Source organism: Hydra viridissima, unplaced genomic scaffold, assembly GCF_058129835.1.
Source record: "Hydra viridissima isolate aposymbiotic clone 2 unplaced genomic scaffold, HvirCarnegie_v1 scaffold_1, whole genome shotgun sequence".
Taxonomy (NCBI): domain Eukaryota; kingdom Metazoa; phylum Cnidaria; class Hydrozoa; order Anthoathecata; family Hydridae; genus Hydra; species Hydra viridissima.
The window spans coordinates 22,638,880-22,665,217 of NW_028324300.1; the positions used below are offsets into that span (position 1 = coordinate 22,638,880).

At 28.2% G+C, this 26,338-nt stretch overlaps 3 protein-coding genes and 1 pseudogene across 4 annotated transcripts in view; 3 read left to right on the top strand and 1 right to left on the bottom strand.

Annotated features, from left to right (window-relative positions):
- Positions 1-5,880: 5,880 nt before the first annotated feature.
- On the top strand, positions 5,881-8,304 carry LOC149893949 (uncharacterized). The gene is made up of 2 exons (XM_090076812.1): positions 5,881-7,041; positions 7,117-8,304. Exons 1-2 carry the CDS (start codon positions 6,192-6,194, stop codon positions 8,238-8,240), a joined length of 1,974 nt encoding a protein of 657 aa, XP_089932938.1. The 5' UTR covers positions 5,881-6,191; the 3' UTR covers positions 8,241-8,304.
- An 8,558-nt stretch (positions 8,305-16,862) lies between these two features.
- LOC149893950 (NACHT, LRR and PYD domains-containing protein 3-like) overlaps positions 16,863-26,338 on the top strand; it is a 61,527-nt gene continuing 52,051 nt past the window's right edge. The window contains exons 1-3 of the mRNA XM_090076512.1: positions 16,863-16,949; positions 17,056-17,409; positions 17,847-18,050. The gene's annotated coding sequence lies outside the window, so the exon portion shown is untranslated. The remainder of the gene's footprint in view (positions 16,950-17,055; positions 17,410-17,846; positions 18,051-26,338) is intronic.
- Positions 19,134-22,378, top strand: LOC149893951 (uncharacterized; annotated as a pseudogene). The gene has a single exon (XR_016449122.1). The product of XR_016449122.1 is annotated as an uncharacterized LOC149893951 (transcript).
- LOC149893952 (uncharacterized) lies at positions 22,669-24,178 on the bottom strand. The gene has a single exon (XM_090076518.1). The coding sequence runs from the start codon at positions 23,456-23,458 to the stop codon at positions 22,754-22,756; it is 705 nt and encodes a 234-aa protein (XP_089932644.1). The 5' UTR covers positions 23,459-24,178; the 3' UTR covers positions 22,669-22,753.

Here is a 26,338-nt window from a genome sequence, read left to right on the forward strand (position 1 = left end):
TGAGATAGTATTTTCTTTTAACTGATATGAGCCATCATTAATATCCAGAGATAGTTTGTTTTCTTTAAAGTTTATAATTCCATTGTACTCCGTGAGGAAGTCTTTGCCAAGTATAACATCATAGTTGAGATTCTTTATGACACATGTTTTAAACTGGTATGTATGCTCCTCAATTTCGAACTGTAATGTAAACATTCCTTTTATGGACAGTGTTTGACCATTGGCAGAGGTAACTCGTGGTAAGTCACTTTTTTGTAAAGTAACATTGTTTCCAGCACTCTTAAGTGTTTTGTAAAGGTCATAACTTATAGCAGTGACAGCTGCTCCAGTGTCAATTAGTATTCTTGTCCAAAGATCGCATACCTTTCCCCATATGTTAAGATTAGTCGTTTGAGGCATAATTTTCTTTTTAGATATTTGATCCGCATCTTGATCAAACATAGGTTCTCGACTTATATCTACCAATCTACTTGGTATTTCTTCTGGTATCTCTTTCTTTTGGTTGGAACTGACCAAATCGTTTACTTCCTGATTGTTTACTGACGTAAACTGTTGATATGTAACGAAATCTTCTATCTCAGCTTTAGAGGTATCAACAGGTAATTCGGGGTAATAATTGGTAATGATTTCATCAGCGTCATCTTGGTCAATTCTTTCGACGTCTGGTGGATCGATAATCACACTTGCTTCATCTTGTATAATTTCTGGATCTTTGTATGTGAAATTTTCCGTATTTTCGGCTTCATGATTTATTGCACTAAGATATTCCTCGTTGCTCATTTCTCCTTTCTTTTGTGAAAAAGACTTTTGTTCCAGAATATGTTGTGACAAATATCGAACTTGTTCTCGTAGATAGCTTACCTCCTGGGTGATCTGTTCACTAGTTTCTCGTAGGTTCTCAATCTCGTGTTGTAGACTATTGTTCTCATCTTCATATGAAGGGTCCTGTGGAGTGTAATCCAGCCTATAACGTGACATATGATCTCTCTCTGGTGCATGGTAGTAGTAATCGATGTTGGCTTCATATGGGTATCTTTCGTCAAAAGTTGACATCTGATTGTTTGTGTAGGGGTTATACCCGTAATCACAATAGTCATTTCTATGGTAATCTTCTGTATCATCATACTCCATGGTTGTGTCGTCATCATTTTCGAAATAATTCTCCTGATATTGAGCAATACTATCTACGCCTAGTATACGAATTGACGTATCATTTCTTTGACTTTCATAGATACCTGCTCGTGTATTTTGAAAGTTATTCCACTTGTTATTTTGTGGCTTTGATTTTACGTAATTATCCTTATAAGTTTGTTGTGGGTTATTTGAGGTAATGGATCTCCAATTTCGGTTACTCGAATCGGGTTGAATGTATTTATTGCCCATGTTTCTGTTCTGGTTATCAAAATTTCGTGGAGTCCAGTTTCTATTGTTTCTCCATTGCGGTTGTTGCGTAACGTTTTTCCTGTACAGATACTGCGAATTGTTACTTTGTGGAATCCTGGGATCTTGATATTCTTGTCTGCATTGTCTTGCCAAATGTCCCGTTTTATTGCATATAAAGCAGGTTGGTTGATTTACTGTAGCTGGGTTAAAATCTTGACTTTTGCCAAAATTACTATTCGTTTGTCTCCTTAGTCCAACTTTTAGCTTTCTGATCTCTTCTTTGAGCCTAGCTACTTCTCTAGTCGCATTTTCTGGATTAGCTAAATTTGCAGGTGTTGCACTATACGCAGCCACAGGTGGTGTGTCGCTATCGGCAAAAGATACAGTGTTCTGCTTAGTAGACTGGTTTTGTAACTTTGTCATGGTCTTTATCACTGTTTCAACTATGCGAGCGTCATCATCAATGTTAACCGAATTATTCACTCTAGCAATTCTGACTGCTTGTGTATATGTCTCTGGTTGGCTTAAGAGAAGTTTTCTCTTTAAATTAGGATTAACTCCTTGAATAAAAAGATCTCTTTTAGTTTCTTCCGAAACTTTTAATTCTTGCGATAGCTTCTCTAAACTTGCTATAAAATGCTCAAGCCCTTTTTCTCCTTCTTTTAGTCCATACAGCTGGGTTTTCTTAATCCAAATACGTTCTGGTGGTTCATACTCATTCTGAAAAGCTTGTTGAACTAGCTGTAAATCTTGTCTTATTTTGTTTGGAAGGGATTCATAAAATATCGAAGCAGATTTATTTAAGCAAAGTGGAAAGGCGCAAAGTTGTTCATTATTGTCCCATTTGTTAAATGTGGCAGTTCTCTTAAATTGAAGGAAAAATTCTTTAACATCATCATCCGGTCCTCCGTTAAATTGTGGTAAACTAGATTTATCGATTGTTGGTCTTAATGAGGTTGTAATCTTTTCTAACCAATTAAGAGTGTTTCTCTCATCTTTTTGTCTAACCAAAGAAACTTCGGCTTCTTGTTTTGCCGTGGAATTTAATAGTTTTCTGACAACCTTTTTTATCTTCTTTTCACTTATAATTTTATCAATATACTCATCTCGCCTATCATTTTCCTCGTGTCCTAGAGAGTCTCGATCAAAGTTATCTATTGGTAAAACTTCAATGTCGGGTGTGATACAGTTGGGTGCAGATGGTGTTTTTGAGTAAAATAGTGGTATAATGTTAGGGTTATTGTTGTTATGAGGTGAACCTGAATGACTTGCCATTTTTGATGTTGATAAAACTGTTTTTTTTTAAATGTTTATTAAAAATGTTAATTCACTTTTACTTTTTCGAAAATGATTAATAATTAAAGTTCACTGATTTATGAAGAAATGAGTGAATACATAAATCTCGGTAGGACCTCCAGTGTGAGGACAGTGGAGTTTTAATTATATTTATTTATTTTTATTGTTATATTATGTTTTCTTCTTTTGCAGTAAAGGCGAAGGGGAATGGGAAGGGGAAGGGGAAGTTTGGGTTTAGTGTTATTGTTGGATTAGGTATATGGAGGTTGGGAGCTAGGTTGATGGTCTGGGGAGTACTTGGTTAGGTAAGGGCGAGGTTTGAGAATAGTTTGGTAAGGAATGGGCAAGGTCTAATCGAAAAGGCTTAACTTACATTCGCCGTCCTCAGTATATTCTATACTACAAAACTCAACAAATGTTCTATTGATGTGTAACGGTAAGCATACTTATATTTGTGTGACGTAAATCTAGTGGCGCAGATATGCTAAGGTGAGCAGTAAAGCATCAAACTTTTCAATAACAATATTTTACGCATATAGTAATATCAACAATAATATTAATAATCAACTTTCCTCATAAAGTTCTCTTTTAAATTCTCCTTTAATTCTTCTCATAAGTTTCTTGTTAAATTTTCCATAAATTCTTTTCATAAATTTCTTATTAAACCTTCAAAACTCTTTTTCTCATAAATTCCTCTTTTAAATCTCTTAAAACTCTTTCTCTTAAAATTCTCTTTTAAATCTCTTCTTCAAAAACTCTTTCTCTTCTTCCAAAGACTTCACTTAAAAACTCTAATTCTTCTTCTCTTAACTCTCCCAATAAAAGCTCTCTTTAAAAACTGTCTTCCCAAAAAAACACACACTCTCTCTCTGCCAGATTCTTTCTTTTTTTTTTTGAGCTTTTATAGTTCATTAGTTTACTTGACAGGTAAATAGGTCTCTGTATGTACGTCTTTTCTTAATGGTTATTTTTTTATTTTTGCTTCATTAGTTTTCTCGTGTTTTATTTATACGACATGATGAATAAGTCTCTGTATGTACGTCTTTTCTTAATGGTTATTTTTTATTTTTGCTTCATTAGTTTTCTCGTGTTTTATTTATACGACATGATGAATAAGTCTCTGTATGTACGTCTTTTCTTGGTTGACTCACTCTTTTCTTCCTTCCAATGTTATTAGCTTGAGTCGGGTAAAACTTAAAGATAATGTTTTTCAATTTTATCATTTTCCCTCCTCACAGTATAGACAAGAAGTAAATTTTTCTAGGTTTTTTTTCCAGACTTACAAATTCTTGTTTACTCCAAATCAAAAAATCGGTACCTACTTTTATCTTTCAACCAGCGAATCTTGAGGTTTGAATAACTTTGTTTAAAATAAACTGTTAGGTTTTCGAAATAAAAACACAATTTTTATAAAATGCAACACTTTTTCACAAAAACAAAATGCAAAACTTACAATTTTCTTTCGGGAGAAAAAAAAATCAACCAATCAAAGCTTTTAAAAAATCGCTGGAATTTTATTGGAATTTTACGATTTTCAGAGTTCAGATTTTAATTTTGTTTTTTTACAAATTTCAACGACGTCAAAAGAAAAATTTTAAAGTACAAAATTTTGTTCAAAACTGTAACCATTGACGACATGGAGAACTAACATTATTTTTTATTTTCTAATTAAAATTTCGATATATTTTTAGTAAAAACTTTTTAAAGAAAGGTTTCATGCTTTAGAAGAAAATTTTTCAAAAATGTTTTCTTTTTAAAATTTCTAAATATTTCATAAACATTTTTTGTATTATTTCTATATTTTACATATTTAACATATTAAAAATATTTAACCATTCAAAATATTTTCGTATTTCGACTTTTTCAACTCTTCTGTGTTTTTAAGTTCGTGTTTCAAACTTCAAGAAGCTGAGATGATTCACATCCTCTTGAAGTTCGAACCCCTAAGCCATTCTCAAATGTCGTCAATAAAGTTCTTGTCACCATTGAGGTAAAAACGTAAATTGTTCAGCAAGTAACAAGGTAGAAAGGAAACCGTTCGAACTCGTTATTTGATACAAAAGCATTTCCTGATGTTTATCCACATAATCGTCCGTCGATTACTTAGGATATGAAAAGATCAATCGTTCATGGATTGATCTTTTCAAGTCCTAAGTTATCGACGCCTGCACTTCAAAGAACCCTTCTATGATCATCTTTTGATCTTCATCTGAAGAAGAAAGATATTAACTTAATATTAACTTTATTAAGTATTTGCATTTAATTTGACATTTTGTGTCAAAATAATGTATTAAATGAAAAGAAATATCTGAAGGAAGATATGAGAAGTCAGGTCATGAGACAGAGAATATAAAGTCATTAGAAGAGGAACTAGAAAAGCTGGCTTTATAAACTTATTACTTATTTTTAGACTGTATGTCAGGTGCATGTAACTGAGTCAAAATACTTTTTTTTTTTTAGAATTTGGAATTTAATTTATAAGAAAATTAGTTATACAATACAATGATAAGAAATCAAATAACGACTTAATATAAATTTGTTTTTACAACGTTATAAAATAAAATTTGCCATGGAAATAATAATGGTTTTATTATTTAATCCTTTAACTGATTTTTTTACTTTAATTTTTTTTGGAAGGCAAGAGACTATAAAAATATATATATATTTCATACAAAATGAATGAAATAAAACGTTTTCAATCTGTTTAGAATTGATTATGGCAACATACATTGAATTCCAACCAAAATATCGAAAAATAAAAAAATAAAAAGAATCACTATAATCAAAAAACTTTGATACAGAAAGTGCTACCATTTTGTTTGAAAACCAACTCTTTTCAAATAAACAAGAATTTCAAACTCACACAGACAATAAAACACCAAAAGAGATGTCTAAGAGTTATTTATACCAGAAAACTGAACTTAAAATTCTATTCAAAAATATTACAGAGAAAACATACTTAAAAAAATACAGATTGGCGTATATAGTAAAACAGGGTAGAATGAAATAGAGGGCAGAATGAAATAGTTATGACTATGCTTATTCTTTTGTTCTTAATTAATTATTGAATAAACTTTTTGCAAATATTTTTTGATCATGTTGCAGAGGATTTTTTTCTGAATAAGATGATATCAAATTTTAATTTAAAAAAAAAAGTTTTTTTGATAATTTGCTAAGTTTTCGAATGCATGATGATATTTTTTTTCTTTTTTTGAAAAATGGACATAAAACTCTCGGAAATTAAATTTGATACTAGTGAACTTAATATGTTTACTGGTAGAACTTTTTACGCTGGTCAAGAATCTTTTTTCAAAATTAAGTTTGCTATTCAGGGAAAAAAGTTATGAGAAAAAAACGAAAACGGAGACATGTGGGGTTGAATGAAATACGCAAATTGCTCACTTGTTAAATGCGGCTTTTATTAATTAAATCTCAAGTGACCAATTAATGTCTATGAATTTTTTTGTATAAATTTTAAATCAATTCGTGTTAAATCTATTCTAATATAAAATATGCCTCGAAACAAGTTGCTCTCAAAGAAAAAAGGAAAACCATACACCGAAGAGCAAGTTGCGCTTGCAGTGGCTAAAGTACAAAGCGGTGAATTTTCACTTAACAAAACTGCTAAATCATTCAACATACCAGTAGCAACTCTTCACAGGCGTGTCCACGGCATAGGTGAAACAATTGGGAGTGGTTCAAACACGAGATTGTCGCAACAACTTGAATCAACTTTGGTAGATATCCTAATCAAATTATCCGATTGGGGCTTTGGTAGAACTTACAATGACGTCATCACACTTGTTACCAACTATTTGCAACACCAAGGTCAATCTCATTTGTTTCCTAATGGTACACCAGGGAGAGATTGGTATAAGCTTTTCATAAACCGGTGGAGTCATAAGTTAAGCATCAGGGCCATAGGCAATATTTCATCCTTCAGAGCCGCTTCTTGCACACAAGAAATAGTTGTAAAGTATTTCAACACACTGCAAAAAGAATTCAACGAAGCAGGAATCAATGAAAGTACTTCATGTCATTTGTGGAATTTTGATGAAATTGGATTTTCTGGTGATCAAGGTAAGCAACATATAGTTTGCCGGCGTGGTGCAAAACGTCCATTGAAATTGGTTGGCAACAATGAAAAAATCCATTACACAGTTGGAAATTGCATCAATGCTGCTGGTAATCGTCTTGCTCCATATATTATTTTTAAATCAAAAAAACGCCTGTACAGAAATTGGTGCTTAAGTGGTCCAGACGATGCCGTTTACGCCATATCTCCATCCGGATGGATGGAAGATAAGCAATTTATGAATTGGCTCACTGGCGTGTATGTTCCTGCCATTAAAAAAATTCCAGGTAATTAGTTTAATCTTTACTTTAATCAATTAATTACTTAATTAAATAAATCTAATTATAGTTATCCAATTATAGGCATTCATATTTTAGTCGTAGATGGACATGTGACACATGTCACCTATCGGGTCGTACTTACTTGTATCAAAAACAATATCTTGTTAATTTGCTTACCAGCTCATTCGTCACACATTCTGCAGCCACTAGATGTCGGTGTTTATTGTCATGTCAAAAGAGTTTGGCGCAAATTACTTCAACAATTTTATGCAGAGACAAAGTTCAGTAACTTATCAAAAGAATGTTTTAGCCAACTGCAAGCAAAACTTTTTAGCTCTGGTGAGGTTTTTACGCGCACCCAAATAGTTAGTGGATTTCAGAATACTGGCTTGTTTCCACTCGACATCAGTAAAATCGATCAGTCAAAATTGCAAATTGCTAATACGTTTGAAACACCGTCATCTCAACCTGAGCCTTCATCATCTCAACCACCAGAATCTATGAAAGTACCACAACCACTACTAGCACCAGGAACTACACCATCTCAGCCACTGCTATCTGAATCTATATCAACAACATCTAGCATCAGCATTTGTTGCATAGCATCAGCTTCAAAGTCACCTCCAAAGCCAACTCGCCTGCAAACAACCTTCAATAGTCTAGTAACTCCGGCTATTCAAAAGGAAATTCAAAAAGAGGTTGAAAAACAATTGCAATCGGCCCAATCGCTTGCAGCAGCTTTGCAACAAATGTTTCGTATCCAACACGTTGATACAAAAAAACGAAAAAATGTAGATGTACCAAGGTTCGATGGGGAGTGTCTTAGTAAACCTGAAATACTCGAAAGATTGAAAGATGCTGAGAGCAAAAAAGCAGCAAAGCAAGCTAAAAAACAACGTAAGCTAAGCTTTAATGACGAGCTGCAAATAAATCAAGCAACAACAGCAACTCCAACAACAATAACAGCTGCAAACCAAGTGAAATGTAAAAAGTGCCGTAAAGTTTTAGGCGAAGCTTCAACAAGTCAATACATGGAATGGTATCAATGTGAAAATTCAAAATGCAAGGCTTGGCTTTGTCAAACATGCATACCAAAGCGATATGTAAAAGGCGCTGAGTTTTATTGCACCAAAAAGTGCCGCACAAGTGACAATTCAGTTCAACCTCTAGTACCTCTTTATGACTTAATATCATCACAAAAATAAAGTTTTTTTTATTTGGTTGTTTTTAATTGCTATTATTGGTTGTTTTTTAAATTGTTATTATTGGTTGCTTTTTGTTTTTTTTAATTAAGTGTTGTTTTAATTACATATTGATTTGCGTATTTCATTCTCCCCGAATGTGGGGTAGAATGAAATAAATTTTTTTTTCAATTAAATAAAGTTTCTTAAAAAACTAAAAACTTTTTTTACTTGATTTGTATATATTTAAATACAGCTCAAATTCCTCTACAACTTTAAAAAAAAAAAAGTTAAAAACTTTTTTCTCTTAAAAAAAAATTCATTAAAGTTCTTAACTATTTCATTTGACCCCATTTTACTCTACTCGTCCCATTCAATCGAAAAGATTTTGTAAGTGTAAAACAAAAAGTTTTTTTTGTTCCAATTTTAAAACTTTTTGCAACCAAATTTCTTCAAGCTTTGAGTTTTTTCAATAAAATATGTCTCCCCCAACCTTTAAAAAGTACTATATATTTTCTTATTATTAATATAATTTATAAGCTTACCAATAAACTATAATACGGCATTCCTAAGACATTTAATTCTACAATAAATTCTACTGCAACCAGCAAACCAAAATAATGGAAATATAATTGTTAAAAAAACTTAATATATCCTTAATAAAAATCTGCCACAGCATTAAGCGTTAAATACATAAAACTCTAAAAGATTGACGAAAAGGTTGAGGACCGGGATTAAGTAAAATGATAAGCTTTTACATCATTGTAAAACCAATCTTTAGCAAAATTATAAACTTGAATAATTAAATCTCTTATTTGTATTATAATCATAGATACATTAATAAACATAGAAAACAAATTAAATAATGAAAAAGAAAAATATAACAGTTAAATATTCTTTAATTCTATGAAAAAAATTGAATTATTTTTTCAAAAAACATTTGCTGTAGTAATTGTCTATCATAATGTTGCTGAAAAAATTCTTGTAGAAATTTTTCAAGTTGAAGTTTAAAAGAATTATAAACTTATCATTACTGAAGTTAAATATGAACCAAGCAACAGAGGAATACTATTCTTTACTAGTAAATAAATAGTCAAAATGGAAGCTGTTACAACTTTAAAGTAATATACAATAATTTTATTTGTTTATAACTTTATAAACTAAATAAGTAGTTTTGAAATTTTTGTTGTTTAAAGAATACAATTATTCAAAAAACAATTATGAAATTTTATAGAAAATAAAACTGCAAAAAAAAAATAAAGAAAAGAAGACAATATTTAATAGCTAATTTATTTTCATAATTTTTTACTTTATTTAAAGTAAAGTTTTATGTAGTTTGTAAAATGTAATTGATTTTGAGTTAACATTTCTTTTTATATTTGTTTTTCACCTCTTACATTATGTTTACATTAAATAAAAATGTTGCTTAATTTTTTTTTTTTTTGAAAGAGAAAAAAATTACTTAAATTAATTCCATGAAAATCTTTTCCTTTGTAAAATGTATAAATAATGCAAGAATTAATTATGAAATGGGGGTAATTAAAATAAAGATTAAAATAAATGTTAAAATATAAATATACTTAATATATTATATATTATAATTATGTATTAAAATAAATAAAATTAGGTAATTCTAAAAAGAAAAAAACAACCTTCTTTTAAAACATTGAACGTGTAAAAAAATTTGAACGATTTTCATTTTTATTTGGAGTTTTTGCTGCGAATATTTGTTGTTTATTAAAACTTAAAGATGCTTTTTTAAATACTTCAAAAAATCACGGAAATATAATAAAATGATAATAACTTAATGTAATTTTAAATTTAAATTTAAATTAAAATTAATATACTTATACTAATACTTTTAAAATTAATATACTTATACTAATTTAAATATACTAATAAAATTAATATACTTATACTAATAATTAAAATAAAATTAATAAACAAAAAAAAAATTAAATAAAAATAAAAAATAAAAAAAAATTAAAATTAAAAAAAATAAAAATTTAATAAGAATGGAAATATAAAAAGATTAGTATGGTTTTTTTTGTTGTTGTCAATGGTAACAGTTATGAAAAAAGTATTCGAGTTTTTTAGATAAAATTCGATCATTTTTTAGATCGGAAAGTTTTTTTTTTGATGTTAAGAAGAAAAAAAAAAAAAAAATTGAAACCGGAAAATCGAAAAACAAACATCTAGCAAAAAAATTTCGAACGGTAGGCATTTTTTTTCTGTCGAAGGAGGATGACAGTTAAAATAACTTATTTGTAAAAAAATACTTGAATTTTTTTAAAAAAAATTTGTTTCCAAAAATTTGTGGTTGTTTTATAATCAAGTTTTTTCAACCCTAATCATTTACATTAACTGATTTCATTTTTCATATAACTTAATCAATTAACACTTACCGTTTCCATTGCAACTAAAATGACCTTTAGAGAAAAAAATTTTTGTTGTTCAAAATTGGTCTCAGAGAGGCATGGGGCATTCTCTAATTTTTAGAATTTCAATAATGAGGTTAAATGAGGATGACTTGCAAAAATTGCGGTAATCAGAGCTAACCTTATCCCGTCCCGACTCCTTACTGATCTCTTCCTAGAACTACGTCAAAAATTAGATCGATATTCATTAAATGATCTAAATTTTTAAACTCTGAAAAACGAATAATGAACAAATTTTTAATGTAAAAATCAGTAAATAATAATATTAGGTTTAATAATATTATTTAGTTGCTGTAAAACAAGTTTTACAGCAACTTTAAAAAGTGTTATTCAAAAATTGATCACAAACTCAAAATGATGAACATTACCCAAAATATGGAACAGAATGGACCAGAAACAAAAGAAATTTGTGTGCATGTGATAATATAAACATGATAACAATCATTTTAAAATTCCTAATTTTTGTCTATTTATTTTCAATATATATGCCATAATTACAGGAAAGAAAAAGGTATTGCAGTTATAGTAAACTAAATGATAAATGTTTATTAAATGATAAAAACCAAATAAAATATAAATGATGAAGAATATATAAGAATTATATCAAAAGAATCGACTGAGACAAATCTGGGACAAATCTGGAATAAACCTCGAAAATGATAAGAAAATCATGACGTTCCATTAAGTACAAATCAAAAAAATGCTAATAACAGGCAGCAATAAACATCTTTTATTATAAAACTATTATAAAACAAGTTTTTCTGATAAAAAAAATAAAGATTATTTGACGATCCAGGTTTAAAATTACATTTTAAAAGAAGATTGAGATCTGAGAGAATCATAAATTAAAAAAAGTGCTTAAAATGCGACAAAAAAAAGTAAAATATTGTCACACTAAAATAAAGGCATTTGTGTGTGTGCGATAATATACACATCATAACAATGATTATAAAGTTCTTAATTTTTGATTATTTATTTTCAATATAAAAGAAATGTGTAAAGTCACCCCGTACCACGTGGGATGATTGCTCACAGTTATAAAACAGTAAAATAAAAGTTACTTAAAATTTCTTTCTTTTTTAGCTGTCTGTTACCATGACATCTAAGTGTACAATTCAAAAAATCAAAATATTGAAAAAACACAACAAAATTGGGATGTAATAACTTTTGTTAGGTGTGGGTAAAAATGTTTGTTAGCATTTGTAATATCCATGTGTCTAAACGTCAGAATTAATGCCCAAAATGTTAAAGGTGGCAGTAATGGCACGAAGCCTTCAATTTGATCTATCAATTGATCAAATTTAGAGATATAGCATAAACCGCTCTTTTTAAATATAACTTACGGGAAGTAGCAAAGTATCTTTCTAAAAGTATCTTTCTAGAAAACTTTTAACTCCGTTAAGTTGACGATTTTTAGATAATGATTTAACTTTCTTCATTTCTTCAAAAGCTTAACTGTAAAAGAGTTGCTACATTATGTTCAAGTTGATCCATTTTTTAGCAGATGTAGAATAAATCCTTTTTTTTTCTTTTAAATAAAACTAAATAAAAATGTAACCAGTGGCAGTTGAAGAGAAATATTTTTTCATTGAAAAAAAGATACTTTTAAAAATCTTTTTATTTGTTGTAATGAAAAATGTTAATTTTTTGGAAAAAGGGAAACACTTTCTTGAAAAGCTTTTTTTTAACTGTTTTTGTATCAAAAGTAGCTAAATATTATTATTACTCAATGATTGATGTCCCATTTGCTCTTTGCTATTAAAGACGTTCATTTTTAAGGAAGATTCACTTGATTATGATTCAATAAAAATTTTTTTTTTTTTCAATTTTTAGCTCCTGTTTCTAAAATCTTGACTTGAAGTAACAAAAAGTTCTGATTTGCCAGTTATTAATATTCAATTATACAAAGATCTTAGAGGTCTGGGACAGGTTTTTTTTTGTATTTAACTGTTTGTCTCATAAACCTTACTAAAAATCAAAAAAGTTGAAGAATATGGATTGCTTGCTATCAATTCTGAAAAACCTACTTTTCTGTTCATTCAAATAGTCAATATAAACAAAAATAATATAAATAAAATCTAAATAAAATTGTCAAAAATGGGAAACGATCTTCGTTTCTCTTTTATAATTAAAACAATTAAAAAGTTATGGTAAAAATGGCTTAAACTTCCCTCTTTAGAATGGGAGGAGGAAGAAAACTAATTGAAGGTATCTTTGTTAAAACAATGCTGCTGAGCGAGGAGTCTAATCAGGCTCTAATGATTTTCAGATACTAAGGTTAAATCTGCTTTTTTTAACAGTAAATTATTTGTACCGTAACCCGTGTGTACTAAAAAACTTTTTAACCATTATATAAGATGTTTTTTTTAATTATGTTTACTTATTGTTGTAAAAGTTCACATTTAAGCACTCTATATCGATCATTTTTCTCGCTGAAGTTTTCAGCGCGAGTATATAGAGTAAGCTCTGTTTATCTCATTCTTAGTAACAGTAGAAATCCAAATAGTGTGGATCAACTATTTATTATTAAAGTCTCGTATAAGCGTCAACATATTTTCAAAGTTATGCATTTTAAAGACTTAATTTTGGAATGAGAATAGGAGAGGCTGGGAGTTTAGCTTTAATTGCTCAATGGAAACCTGTCGTAGTAATGGAAGGGATTTGAAACTATAAAGGTCATTTCCGTGCAACTCATCATCTGGCAAAAGAATTTTTTCTTAATCCAATGATTTTGTATATTGACACGTTTCATATGTTTTTTGAGTTTTCTAACAAACAAAAAAATTGTCATTGAAGCGACACTTGAAGAAAAAACCTTTTTTTCGCAGTTGATAATTCAAGAACATACCTTAGAAATATGCCTTTATGAAACATTAAAAAAAAACACCCTTTAAAATTAACTCTTCACCTTAAACTTAAGTTGCAGCGACAAGTCATAAGACCGGCCCTTAAAAAATGAATCCACAAAGCAACTACTACTAATAAATGTAGGATTAACGTGGCTCTATGGTTAAAAAAAAACAATTTCTGCATTTTAAAGATAAGTGTTTCAAAACAACTTTAAATGAAAAAAATAATTATTTTTATTAACAAATACACTCCAAAAAATAATAATTTTTGTTTGTTTTGCTGAGTCACAAAAAGAAAGTTATTTATAAACACAATTTTAAAACTGTAAAACTCCTAAAATATACATCCAATGAACTTAAAAACTTCAGAACATCTTTATGATTCTAACACAAAGGGACTGTAGCGGAACTTTTATATAAAAAATGGCGGATAAAAGCAATGGAAGCAAAATAAAAATCCATTTTTTATTTAACATAATTATTCCAAATTTAAAATAAGGCCATTAGTTTTGTTTAATTCTGCTCCAGACCCTTAAGTCATTGTTAAGGAGCACTCCCTGAAAATTTCAAGTAAATTACTTTTATACTTTTTAAGAAAACCCATTTTAAGTTTTTTGCAACATCGAAAAAAACAATACTGTCAAAAAACACATTTAAAAAATATATAAAAATATTTTCTAATATTTTCCTGGAGAGTAAGATTTTCCACCTTCAACATCCTTTTCTTTATTAACAAATCTCTTTTTGACACCTCTTAACATTTTTCGGTTCTTTTTAAAAAGCTTCAGAAGATTTTCTTTTCAAATGACGTTGGCGGTGGCTGTCTATTTTACACAAACCATATTTTCCATAATATCCTAATTTTAGATTTAAAATCTCAAAAACTTTTGAAAAACCAGAGGGTCTATCATTGAAATGAATAACAGCCGATGCTACAGCTATATCTAAAATTTCTTTACAGATAAATACATCTTTAGGGCATTTTCCAAATTATTTGGTTAAATGTTTTGTTTGAATTTTGGGTAGTACCATGTAGACATCGTTTTAACAAATTTTCAGAACATAAATCTATAAAAAGTTTATAAAAATCTATAAAAATTGGTTTTATTGCATTATGAATAGCTATTGGTATGTTTACGGAAGATATATAGTGAGATTTATTTTCACCCCAAAATGTACACCAACTGTTATTTATTCTAGGACAGGTTTTCATAGCTTTCGAAACATTTACATAGCTTTGTGACCTTTTCCATGTCTTGAAAAGCTATAACTGCTCTATAATTAACTTCAAAAGGCTTATGTCCTCTTTTTTCAATATTTTAAGACTCAAATTGTTTAGAATTATAAAAAGAATTTACTATTTTTACAGCTTATTAGCAGTTGTAGAGCATATCCTGATTGAGCATCAGATAAAGGCTTAAGCTCAATATCTTTACTAAAGCATTGATTACAAGCAAGAAATGAAACAAGTAATTCCTGGAGAACCTTCATATTTATAATAAAATAGAAATCATTTATATCACTACAAGTTTTAAATTCATTTAAAGTTTTATTAGACTGAGTAGAAGTTGGAAATTCAGTTGATACAGGTGAAGCATTTTTGCTTGATAATTTTGATACATTAACATGTGGATTTCCACAGAATTCTCTTTTCTTTTTCTTATTTATATTTTTTTTATATTCAAGTAATATACTCCTAATCATATACAGAGTCTAAAAGTAATTTCATTAACAACCACTTAGAAATCTAACATTGGGAATGATTAAATTCTGCTTGCTTGCTTGCTCTTTCAAATTATGACTTTTAAGTAGAAAATAAAAAGGTACAAACACACTATCAAGTTTTTTAAGTTGGAAAAGCAATTAGGTACTGTAAATTTAATATAGCTGAATAAAAAGACAGGAAATCGCCGTTGCTTTCGAAGCTGAAAAAACTGTATTTTAAAAAAAAGGATAAAGCGTGTACACGAAATAAATGTGAAAGTAGAAAAACAACTAAAAAAAAGTACTCCTCAATTTTTATTTCGAACCAAGTAATAATTTTAATACAATAATAGAAGAAGATCAAACGTTAAAAAAAAAATTAATTATTCCTGTGGGAATCTAATAAAATTTCGAGCTTTTGCTTTAGCGGTACCCATAAGCTTGCGCACAGAATAAGAATCAAAACTATTTGATGCTTTTTTAAATGATATTTTAATATCTTTAATGTTTCTGCAAAGCTTTTTTGTTTTTTTCATTTTTCTTTTAAAAATAGCCCAGTACTTTTCAATAACTCTCAATTCTGGGCAGTTTTGAGGATTTTCTGTTTTAGGCACAAATTTCACATTCTTTTTATACCATTCCATAGCTAGTCTACAATAATGAATTGATGCTAAATCAGGCCAGAACACAGGTCTGTTATTGTGTCATTTAATGAGAGGTAAAAGGTGTTTTTGTAAACATTCTTTAACATATATTTGACCAGAAAGTGTGGACTGAGAAATATAAGGTGCTGATTTTTTGCCACAACTGCAAATAGCTTGCCAAATCAAAGCTTTTTTAGCGAACTTGTCATGTTTTGTGTATTTAAATTTCTTATCTGCTTTTCCTCTATATTTGGCAATATAATAAACAGCACCAGGAATTTGTTGATGATCGTACTTGATATAAGTTTCATCATCTTTAATAAAACAGAAATTTTTAGAAATAAAATTGTCATACAACTTTCTGCCGCGGGTTCTTGCACTTTTTTGTTGGGCTTCAGAACGGTTGGGCACTTTTTGTGCTTTGAAAGAATGAAAACCATGTTTGTTTCTAACTTTTGCAACGAAACTATGAGAAACTCCATATATTTTTGCACGTTCCCTGAGTGAAAGGCTTGGGTTATTCTTAAAATTGTTAACCAGTTTTCTAACTAGTTTTATATCTTTAAAACCTTCCTTTCTTCCACCACCAGATTTGCGTTTGATCGATTTTGTTTGAGAAAAACGTTGAATAACACGACTAACGGTGTATGGATGTATTTGCAATGATTTTGCTATCGAATTGTAGCTACTATTAGGATTTTGTAAATATTTGTGCATAATTTTTTCTCTTACGTCTTCTTCTTTTGTCATTTTTAAAACTAATTTCAAGTTAAATCCAAAAACTAACATATTTTTTTGTAACCACAACACGTTGTAAACAAAATACAAAACAATTAAAAAGATTTTAATACAACCACTGAAAAAAAATGACGTGCTTATTCTTTCACATTTATTTCGTGTACACGCTTTATTACTCAAATATTGAGTTTGAATTTATATAAAGATATATATTTTCTGAATTTAGAATAAATTTCAAAGAAGATAACAGATTTTTTTTAACCTTAATAGGAAAAATAAAATTTCAGCAACAAATAAAAAAGTGAAATGAGAATTACATCCAGAGAGGTAACATGGTTTCTCTGGTTTAAGAGTACAAATGTTGAGTAAAGTTGTTTATTTGATTTTTTTATTTGTTTTCCTTTTTTTTTTCTTTTTTTTTTTTTCTTTTTTCTCTTTTTTTCTAAAATTTTTTTCTTTTTTTTAGAGAGAAAATCTGTAACATCATCACAAACTTATATAAATGCAAACGTAACACTTAAAATCATCGGAATAATTTTTGTTGAATGGCAACAGCTAGCTACTTGCTCGGTTTTTTTCATTTCATGCATTTTGTTTACTTGAATTGAAAGATGAAGCTGCAATAAACAACAAGATGATAGGTTATTACAAAACTTCGCGCTCTCCTATATATAACTCACAAAAAGTGAAAAGACTGCGTAACAAAAAAAGTCTTTTTTACTTTTTCCAAAAATTTGCTCTCAGACGATTGGCCTAAGAAACAGACAATGGTTGAAATGTTTCTAAAGTTTAAGAACTTAAAAATATAAATTTTTAAAAAGTATGTGGAACAATTTTTAGAAATTGTAAATTATTTTTGTATTTGTTTTTTTTTCCTGAAATTTAAAGCAATTTGTGCGCCAACAAAATTTGGTCCGAAGACCGGCCGTTAAACACCACTGCTTTCATAAATTTTTATTTATATATTTATATTTAATTCAAATATCAGATTTACACCGGGAGCAGCTTTTAAACTTCAGTATAAAAGAAAATTTTAAAGATTCTAAATTTCATTTTCTGTTATTCTGTCTTTACTTTTTTAATTTTGTATCAAAAAGCTGCATTTTCAGTTTTTCTTTATTCGAGCACACTTAAAATTTGAGATTTTTTTTATGAAATAATAGTTCACATATCACGTGAAAATTGTTTTCCAATAGAAACAATTACAATCCTTTAACAAATTATGTAATTTTTGCTTTTGACTTCCATTTTTTGTAGCATGGGCACAATGAAAGCGCTGTTTCGCTTCATATAAACAACAGTGCGAACATTGAGCTGTCATTCAAGCTGTCACACTAAAGTAGGAGTTTTGGGAGTGACTTTTCAATACAAAAAATCTGAACAAAAGATTTGGTTAGTACAGTACAAGATCACTTCAAGCTCTTTGCGTTTTTTCCTTGACTATAGTTAATTATCAAGAAGGTAGGCATCTAGCTTTATCAAATGTCATTTTAAAAATAAATTGCGCATTTTCTAGTTTAAGATTAGAATAAGGGACGTGTAATTTTTTTCAATTAAAAACAGACTCATTTAAAATAAATAAAGTTCGCGAAAATAACAAAAGTTTGCTTGGAGTTTTTACTGTAAGAGAAAAAATGTAACAGTAATAATAATAATAATAAGTGTAATGAAATATTTAGAAGGAATCAGTTTCAAAAGATTTACTTATTTGAATTAATATGAGTATGATAATAAACTAGTAAATTAATTGGTTATAGTGTCAGTTATCTCAGGTATTTTTATTTGCACCTGGAATTTCTTTCTTTTATTTTATTATTATTATTATTATTATTATTATTATTATTATTATTATTATTATAATTATTATTATTATTATTATTATTATTATTATTATTATTATTATTATTATTATTATTATTATCATTATTATTATTATTATATTATTATTATTTTTATTATTATTATTATTATTATTATTATTATTATTATTATTATTATTATTATTATTATTATTATTATTATTATTATTATTATTATTATTATTATTATTATTATATTATTATTATTATATTATTATTATTATTATTATTATTATAATAATAATTATTATTATTATTATTATAATTATAATTATTATAATTATTATAATTATTATTATTATTATTATTATTATTATTATTATTATTATTATTATTATTATTAATATTATTATAATTATTATTATTATTAATATTATTATTATTATTATTATTATTATTAATATTATTATAATTATTATTATTATTATTATTATTATTATTATTATTATTATTATTATTATTATTATTATTATTATTATTAATATTATTATTATTATTATTATTATTATTATTATTATTATTATTATTATTATTATTATTATTATTATTATTATTATTATTATTATTATTATTATTATTATTATTATTATTATTATTATTATTATTATTATTATTATTATTATTATTATTATTATCATTATTATTATTATCATTATTATTATTGTTTTTACCTTTATATCTACATAAATCCAAAAAAACAAATCCGCTTAAAATGCGTGAATGAATTGAAGTCATTAGAAACATTCCCTTTCACATAACGGAAGTCACCAAAAATAAAAACTTTACTTTTCATTTTTATTTTAAATTTAATGATTTTCTATTTCAATGCTGCTGTTGTCGCGCAGCGGTTGAAAGTCGAAAGTTTAGTAGAATAAAACTTTGTGTATAATACTTTTTTTATTCGTTGAACCGAAATTTGACATTAATTACAATATTCAATATTGCAGATGCAAAACAAAAGTTTGTCATAAGAAGATAAAAAAAAAATATTGCCGAAGCCCGGAAATTCCTCTGAAATGCAAATGTAACTCGGACTAACTGAATGTGAAACACATTTTCTCAGATTTTTGACATTTCGTTTTCAATAAAATTATAACAGTTTGCTTTAAATGTAAGCAGAAACTGAAGTTTTATTTTAAAAGTTTCAAAAAAATTATGTTGTATCATATTTTGCTGATTGTACAAAAAAGCGATTTATTAACAAAAAAGGACAAAAGCTCAACTTGAAATATTTGTTTTTAAACTCCATCGATTTCCAAAGTGACGAGTTTTGGGAAAAAATTTGAATTCAATATTAAAAACATGTTTCAAATTTTAGTTTTTCATTAGTCACGGTAACGGAAATGTACTTGGACCCAAACCTTTTCTTGTAAAATTTTTTAATTTTCCCTACACTTTATAGTGCTTTATGTGTAGTTTTTTTTAGTTTCTTTTATGACCAATATAAAGTTTGTTACCAGATTAAGGTGAAAGTGCACCAAAACAAATTATTTTATTTTAATTTTGCATTATTAAAATATTTGAAACATATTTGTATAAAACTTGTAGTGGGAATAAGTTTACAAAAAATTGCATTTCGGCAAAATCAAAACTTTTTAACCAGTAGAGGTTCTCGTGAAAATGAGTGACGTAAATATGCCTGCCGGATTGTAGCAATATTCAAATTGAAAAATATATGCAATATTTTCTAAATATATATTCAATCTTTTTCAAATATATTCAATCTTTTTCAAATATATTCAATCTTTTTCAAATATATTCAATCTTTTTCAAATATATTCAATCTTTTTCAAATATATTCAATCTTTTTCAAATATTTTCAATCTTTTTCAAATATATTCAATCTTTTTCAAATATATTCAATCTTTTTCAAATATATTCAATCTTTTTCAAATATATTCAATCTTTTTCAAAATATTCAATCTTTTTCAAATATATTCAATCTTTTTCAAATATATTCAATCTTTTTCAAATATATTCAATCTTTTTCAAATATATTCAATCTTTTTCAAATATATTCAATCTTTTTCAAATATATTCAATCTTTTTCAAATATATTCAATCTTTTTCAAATATATTCAATCTTTTTCAAATATATATTCAATATTCTGGGGAGAACGCGGCCAATCGGCTTTTGGTTGAACAAAACATTGTCAACATTTAAAAATACTTTAATAATATTATTAGAAAAAGCGTGTAGTTATAAAAAGCAGTTATACTTATACCGATATGGATAGTTATAGCAAAGTTGCATCTTTGTTAGAGGAAGCTTCTATTCTTCTTCGCACAAATCAAAGCACAAATATCAGCAGGCCACAATCGGAACTCACAATAACCTCCACATTACAAAGAGCTAGAGGAATGCTCAATGAAAGTGGTTCATCGGGTATTTTTAGGCGCCTTAATAGAAACGATAGATTAATGTCGTCAGCACCATACAGTAGCAATATAGGCAACCACATAGGCAATCAAAATAAATCAAAGAAAATGACAAAAACATTAGAATTTGCACTAATTTCATCTACAGAAAATGATGAAGAACAATTCCTAAAATGGGATTCTGTAATTGCAAATGGAATTTTGATTATCAATGAATTCGATAGTGAACAAATAATAAGAGAGAAAATAAAGGAGTCGTTGCATGAAAAATTTCCTTTGCTGGGTTCAGATGAATTCGATTTTTTTAAAGTATCACGAAAAAAAAAATCAAAATTAAATAAATGCTCAAATATTGATTACTCATATGATGTTTTAAAAAAACTAGCTGGACAAGGGCTTTTATATTTACAGCTAAAAGAACGATGCAATGATCATCAAATGATCATTCCAACGGAAGTTATTGAAATTCCATCAGCTTCATTTTTATCAAAAAGTTCACAACTAACAGATCAAGAAGATGTTAATGAAGTTGATATACAGGAAATAAAAGAACTTACATCAGCTTCATTTGTAGCAAAAGGTTCAGTTGATAAAAATATATATATTGAAATTGATTTTGAAAACCAAAAAATTAAGGAAATTAAAGAAAATAATCTTCAGGATCCAATAGAAATTTTAAGGTTTCTTCAAAAAACAATGATCAAGGGCAGAGTTCAAGATATAGAAAACATTGATGAAAACACGGATAAAGATTCTGAGACAAACTTTATTTGTATCGATCGACAAAATATTTTAATGTCAACATTTGCTGAATTAGAATCCGTTGAAAATTTTTTAATTACATTTGAAGTTGACTTTATGGGAGAACTAGCTAAGGATTATGGTGGTCCAAGGAGAGAGTGGATACGAGAATGCAATAGAATGATTAAAGAGAGATTATTTGATAGTGGTTTGAGAGAACTCTTTGCTGAGGAATATTACTTTGTAGGTTTGTTAATTGGTATTGCACTCTTTCAAGGAGGGCAGCTACCAACATATTTACCAGACAGCATCATTATTAAGATCACCGAAAATACAGCAGATATTTGTATATCTAATATACAAAAAGGTTTAAACAAGTTTAATTTGATAAGGTTTTTCAAAGAGTTTCCACAATTACTTGAATTATTAAGACCTTCAAAAGTACAATTCACAGCAAAAATGCTTTTAAAATTATTGAAGCCAAAATTTTCATCAGAAGGGTCGACAGCTTTAGTTAAAGAAAAAGAGATTTATTCTATGTTTGTGAAATATGTCAGAGAGGTATAGGATCAGAAGACTTATGAAGCATATATGTATATACCAACTGCACATACTTGCTCTAATTGTTTAGTTTTGCCGTGTGGCTCGCTGTTATGCAAGCTTCCAGCTAATAACGACCTTTTTGATGTTTATGACATGGCATTTACTAATAACTTTTTTGGAACAATATGATTTTGCAATATGTTTGATGATATTTTTACATGTTCATATATGAAGTCTTACCAAGTAATATATAATATTTGAGAGAAACGCTAATCTTTTTTTTTCCAAGTCTCTGGTTTACCCTCTAAAAATATTAAGAGACCGTCTAGAACGAATGCAAAAATTTAAAAAGTAACCCTATTATGGATAATTTCCATTTAGTAGCAAATGAATATATTGCTTGATTTGAATATAGGCTCAAAACGAATTACATGGAAGTAAAAAAATATAGTACTCTCGAGTCCTTAATAAACAACCCCCCCCCCCCCCCCATTTCCACTGTGCCGTTTATTCCCACCCCACTTGTATTCTGGACTCGAGAGTATAGATACAAAGGATTCTATTCAGTAGAAACTATTCTGTACACATTAACAAGCAGCTAATACAAAATAAAATAGAACAAGAAGTTAAATTCATCTGAAATTATAAATAAGATTCAAATTTTTCCACCACAAGTGCTAAGGCTTCTATGTAAATGTCGATTGCCATTTCAGTGGATTCTTTAGACATATCTATTGAATTTCTGACGAATGCTTCAATATCAATTCTATTCGGAATACTAACTGAGTTAACAACAACATTGTTTAAATCGTGAGATAAAGGGCCGTCAACATCTACTCCATAGATATTAAAATCATTTATATCATTTTCAGTTTCATCTCTTGACATAGGATTGTCAATATTTATCATTCCCATAGTCCATATTTGATTGGGAGTCCAATTTTCTTCTGTAGATAAACGATGGTCGTTGTACATAAGTTTAAACTCTTTCAAGGAAAGATTTATTCTTTCTAAATAAACTATATGCAGTGTGAACATGTGAATTGGGTTTTCAATATCTAAAATGCCGCTCTGTTCCATAGCATAAAAAGTGTAATAAAAAGGTAACACGACGCATCGAAACACATCTCTCCATAACCTCTCTATTCTTTGATTTCTTGTGGAAGATCCAGCAAAAAAACTCCCTCTGCCATGACCTCTTCTTGCAATCATTTCATCACATATAAGAACATTTTCTACTCCAAAGTCTACTCTTATTCTTGAAGGCGTTGAAAACTTGCTTGTCGCATTTAAAAAAAGATTTAACACCGTTTCTGCTAAATTATTTGTATTGGTTACCAAAAACATTACTTTCCTTGATTTACCATCAATGCACCCATGTATTACGAATTTCCAACGAATTAGAGAGTGATGTCCATCTATATGCCATAAAGAATTTGGCCATGGTACATAATAAGATCGCCTTCTAACCAATGCTCCCCATCGCAATGCAGTATTCCTATGATCCACTCTGTTTAAACTAGAGCGGATTCTTCTTCATTGTATATGGTAACCTTTTGATCTAAAATAACCAGATAATAATGGTTCCCCTGTTGCTACACCGTGACGAGATATGTATTCAGCTATAATTCTGTCTATTTCGTGGTCATTGATGTTGCTAAAACGACCTGTTTTGTTTAAATTAAGTTCATTTACTCTGCGATGAACTGTCCAACGTGAAACACCTAAAACCTTCGATGCAACATTCCAAGAAAAACCCAAACACTTAAATTCTTTTAGAACATTTTTTGGAATTTCGTACTTTGGCCTTCCAGGGGTTTTACTATATAACACATTAATATTGATACTGCAGTATTTTGAAGATTTTTCATGATAATAAAGGGAAAGCATTTTCCGAATCTCCAAAAATATATATAATATACTTTCTATTCTTTCTTTGTTGTTTAAATCACCAATAAACTCTTCATTAAAACTGTTCAATACTGGAATAAGTTGATCGATTAAATCAATATGCTGTAATAATAACGGCAAAGAATCACCACAAAAGTTTTTCCAATAAAAGATTCAACTTCATCTAGAAAAAATATTAAATTTTTATATAGATCTGCACCCATGTCTTTTTCAATGATTTCGGTCGCCATTGTTTTTGTTCGTGTTTAATTTTTTTGTTTGCCATTAATTGTAGTTATTATCCTTCTATTTACGCGCGTAAATTGCTTTATCCCAGGAATATTGAATATACTTGAAAAAGATTGAATATATTTGAAAAAGATTGAATATATTTGAAAAAGATTGAATATATTTGAAAAAGATTGAATATATTTGAAAAAGATTGAATATATATTTAGAAAATATTGCATATATTTTTCAATTTGAATATTGCTACAATCCGGCAGGCATACGTAAATCCAACTCATTCTATAAAAATGGGAATGGGATCTAATTGAATTGAAATCTAAAAATAGGAACGGGAATAGAAATGGTTGTGAAAGATACGGGAAAACAATATTTTATTGTTCCATAATTTAAACTAAAAAGAGTTTTAGGAAAGTTTTTATTAAGTCGCATGCATGGCAGTCGACAGCAATTTTTCAAAATCATATTTTATTACGACAATATGGGAATAGGAATGGAAGGGAAAAGGAATTTCATTTTAATTGCGAGAGGGAATGGTAAACTGTTCCAACATTGAGAGGAATATATTAAACATGTTAAATTCTCTCATTCTTCTTACTTTTTGGTTCAACTGACTGCTTCTCCTTTTTTTTAAACATGGCAAGAAACAAATTTTTTTTTTCGAAGTGTATCAAAATAATTTTTTCTCAAATTCAAATAAAATGCTTTATGCAAATGATGCAACTGACCTCACCATTTTATGTATCTACATGCGCAAACGAAATGTATTTTTTATTCACGCAAATACTTTTAAAAACATTTACCTTTAAAAGAGTTGTGATTTTCATTCCAATGACCTTTCACAATTAGTAAAATTATTATACAAGCAAATTTCTTGTAAGTGAGACATTTACTCTTCTATCTCTGCCAAAAATATTACTTTCTTTACTTCAAATAACCTTTGTTAAGAATGTTTACTGAAAAAATCGTTTATCTAAATACTGGAACCGTCTTGATTTATCATCCTTTCATATATTATCTTATTAGAATAATACCACGTGACCTCTGGTGAGAGTATAGTTGTTAAACAAACTTTTGTTACAGGAAAAATCATAAATTTTCGGCCTTAGATTTCGACCCTATAATCAAATTACAATAAATTAATAATTGTTCTTCTAACCCATTGGGCACAAGAACATTTTTCAAACGGTTTTTCAAGGTCCTGTGAAAACGTTTTTTTATGGTTTTTTGAACGTCCATACGAAACGGTGACCAGACGTTTTCTTAAAAACGTTTTTTAAACGTTTTTTAACTTCTCACGAAAACGTTTTTTATGGGTTTTATTGTGTAAATGAAACGTTTTAACCTTTTCAAGGATTATCCTAAATGTATTTATTTATGCATAAATTATTTCAGTAAATAACTTATGTTATGCAGAAAAAAAATCTTTTGCAAACGAAAATTTAGGAGCCACAGCCTAGATCCCGATAATTTAATAAATTTCTAAAAGTTTAATTTTCCGTTATTTATAATATAAGCATACAAAAAAAAAGCATATTTTTATAAATAAGCCTACAAAAACGTAATAAAATAATTGTTATGCTATTCTGTCAAGAGCTCTCTTCAAATGATCTTCAACTTATCGACCGAATCGAACTTCGTTGTATGTGACACCAGTGTTTCTAAAAACAGAAATACTATAGAAATCTTTCATGGATTCCAACTAGCGCATAAAAAAGGTGTTACTTGAACACACATTTATACTCATGGTAAATTTCTACACTTTACTTTTAGTTTATTTAACAATTTTTTAAACATTGTTATAATTTGTTTATGTAATAAAATAAAAAAAACCTGATGAAAGTTCCTCATAACTTGGACTGCCAATTCGAACTTGTTTTTAGAAGTTCGAGCTTGAACATGTTCGAACTATTTGGGAAAAAAGTTCGAACATTTTTTTAAGTACTAAAACACGTAAAATAAAAGAGTACAAGTTAAAAACAAAACCGTTTATTTATCTATTAACAAAACTGTTTATTTATATAAACAAAGCGGTTTATTATTGAGACCCGCTTCTCATTTTCACTACATTTAACTTGAAAAAATTGTCTG

Coding starts and splice junctions, on each gene's coding strand:
- LOC149893949 (XM_090076812.1), top strand. CDS start 6,192: ATGCCTCGAAACAAGTTGCTCTCAAAGAAAAAAGGAAAACCATACACC. Junction 7,042..7,116: donor TGCCATTAAAAAAATTCCAG/GTAATTAGTTTA, acceptor ATCCAATTATAG/GCATTCATATTTTAGTCGTA.
- LOC149893952 (XM_090076518.1), bottom strand. CDS start 23,458: ATGTTTTTGGTAACCAATACAAATAATTTAGCAGAAACGGTGTTAAAT.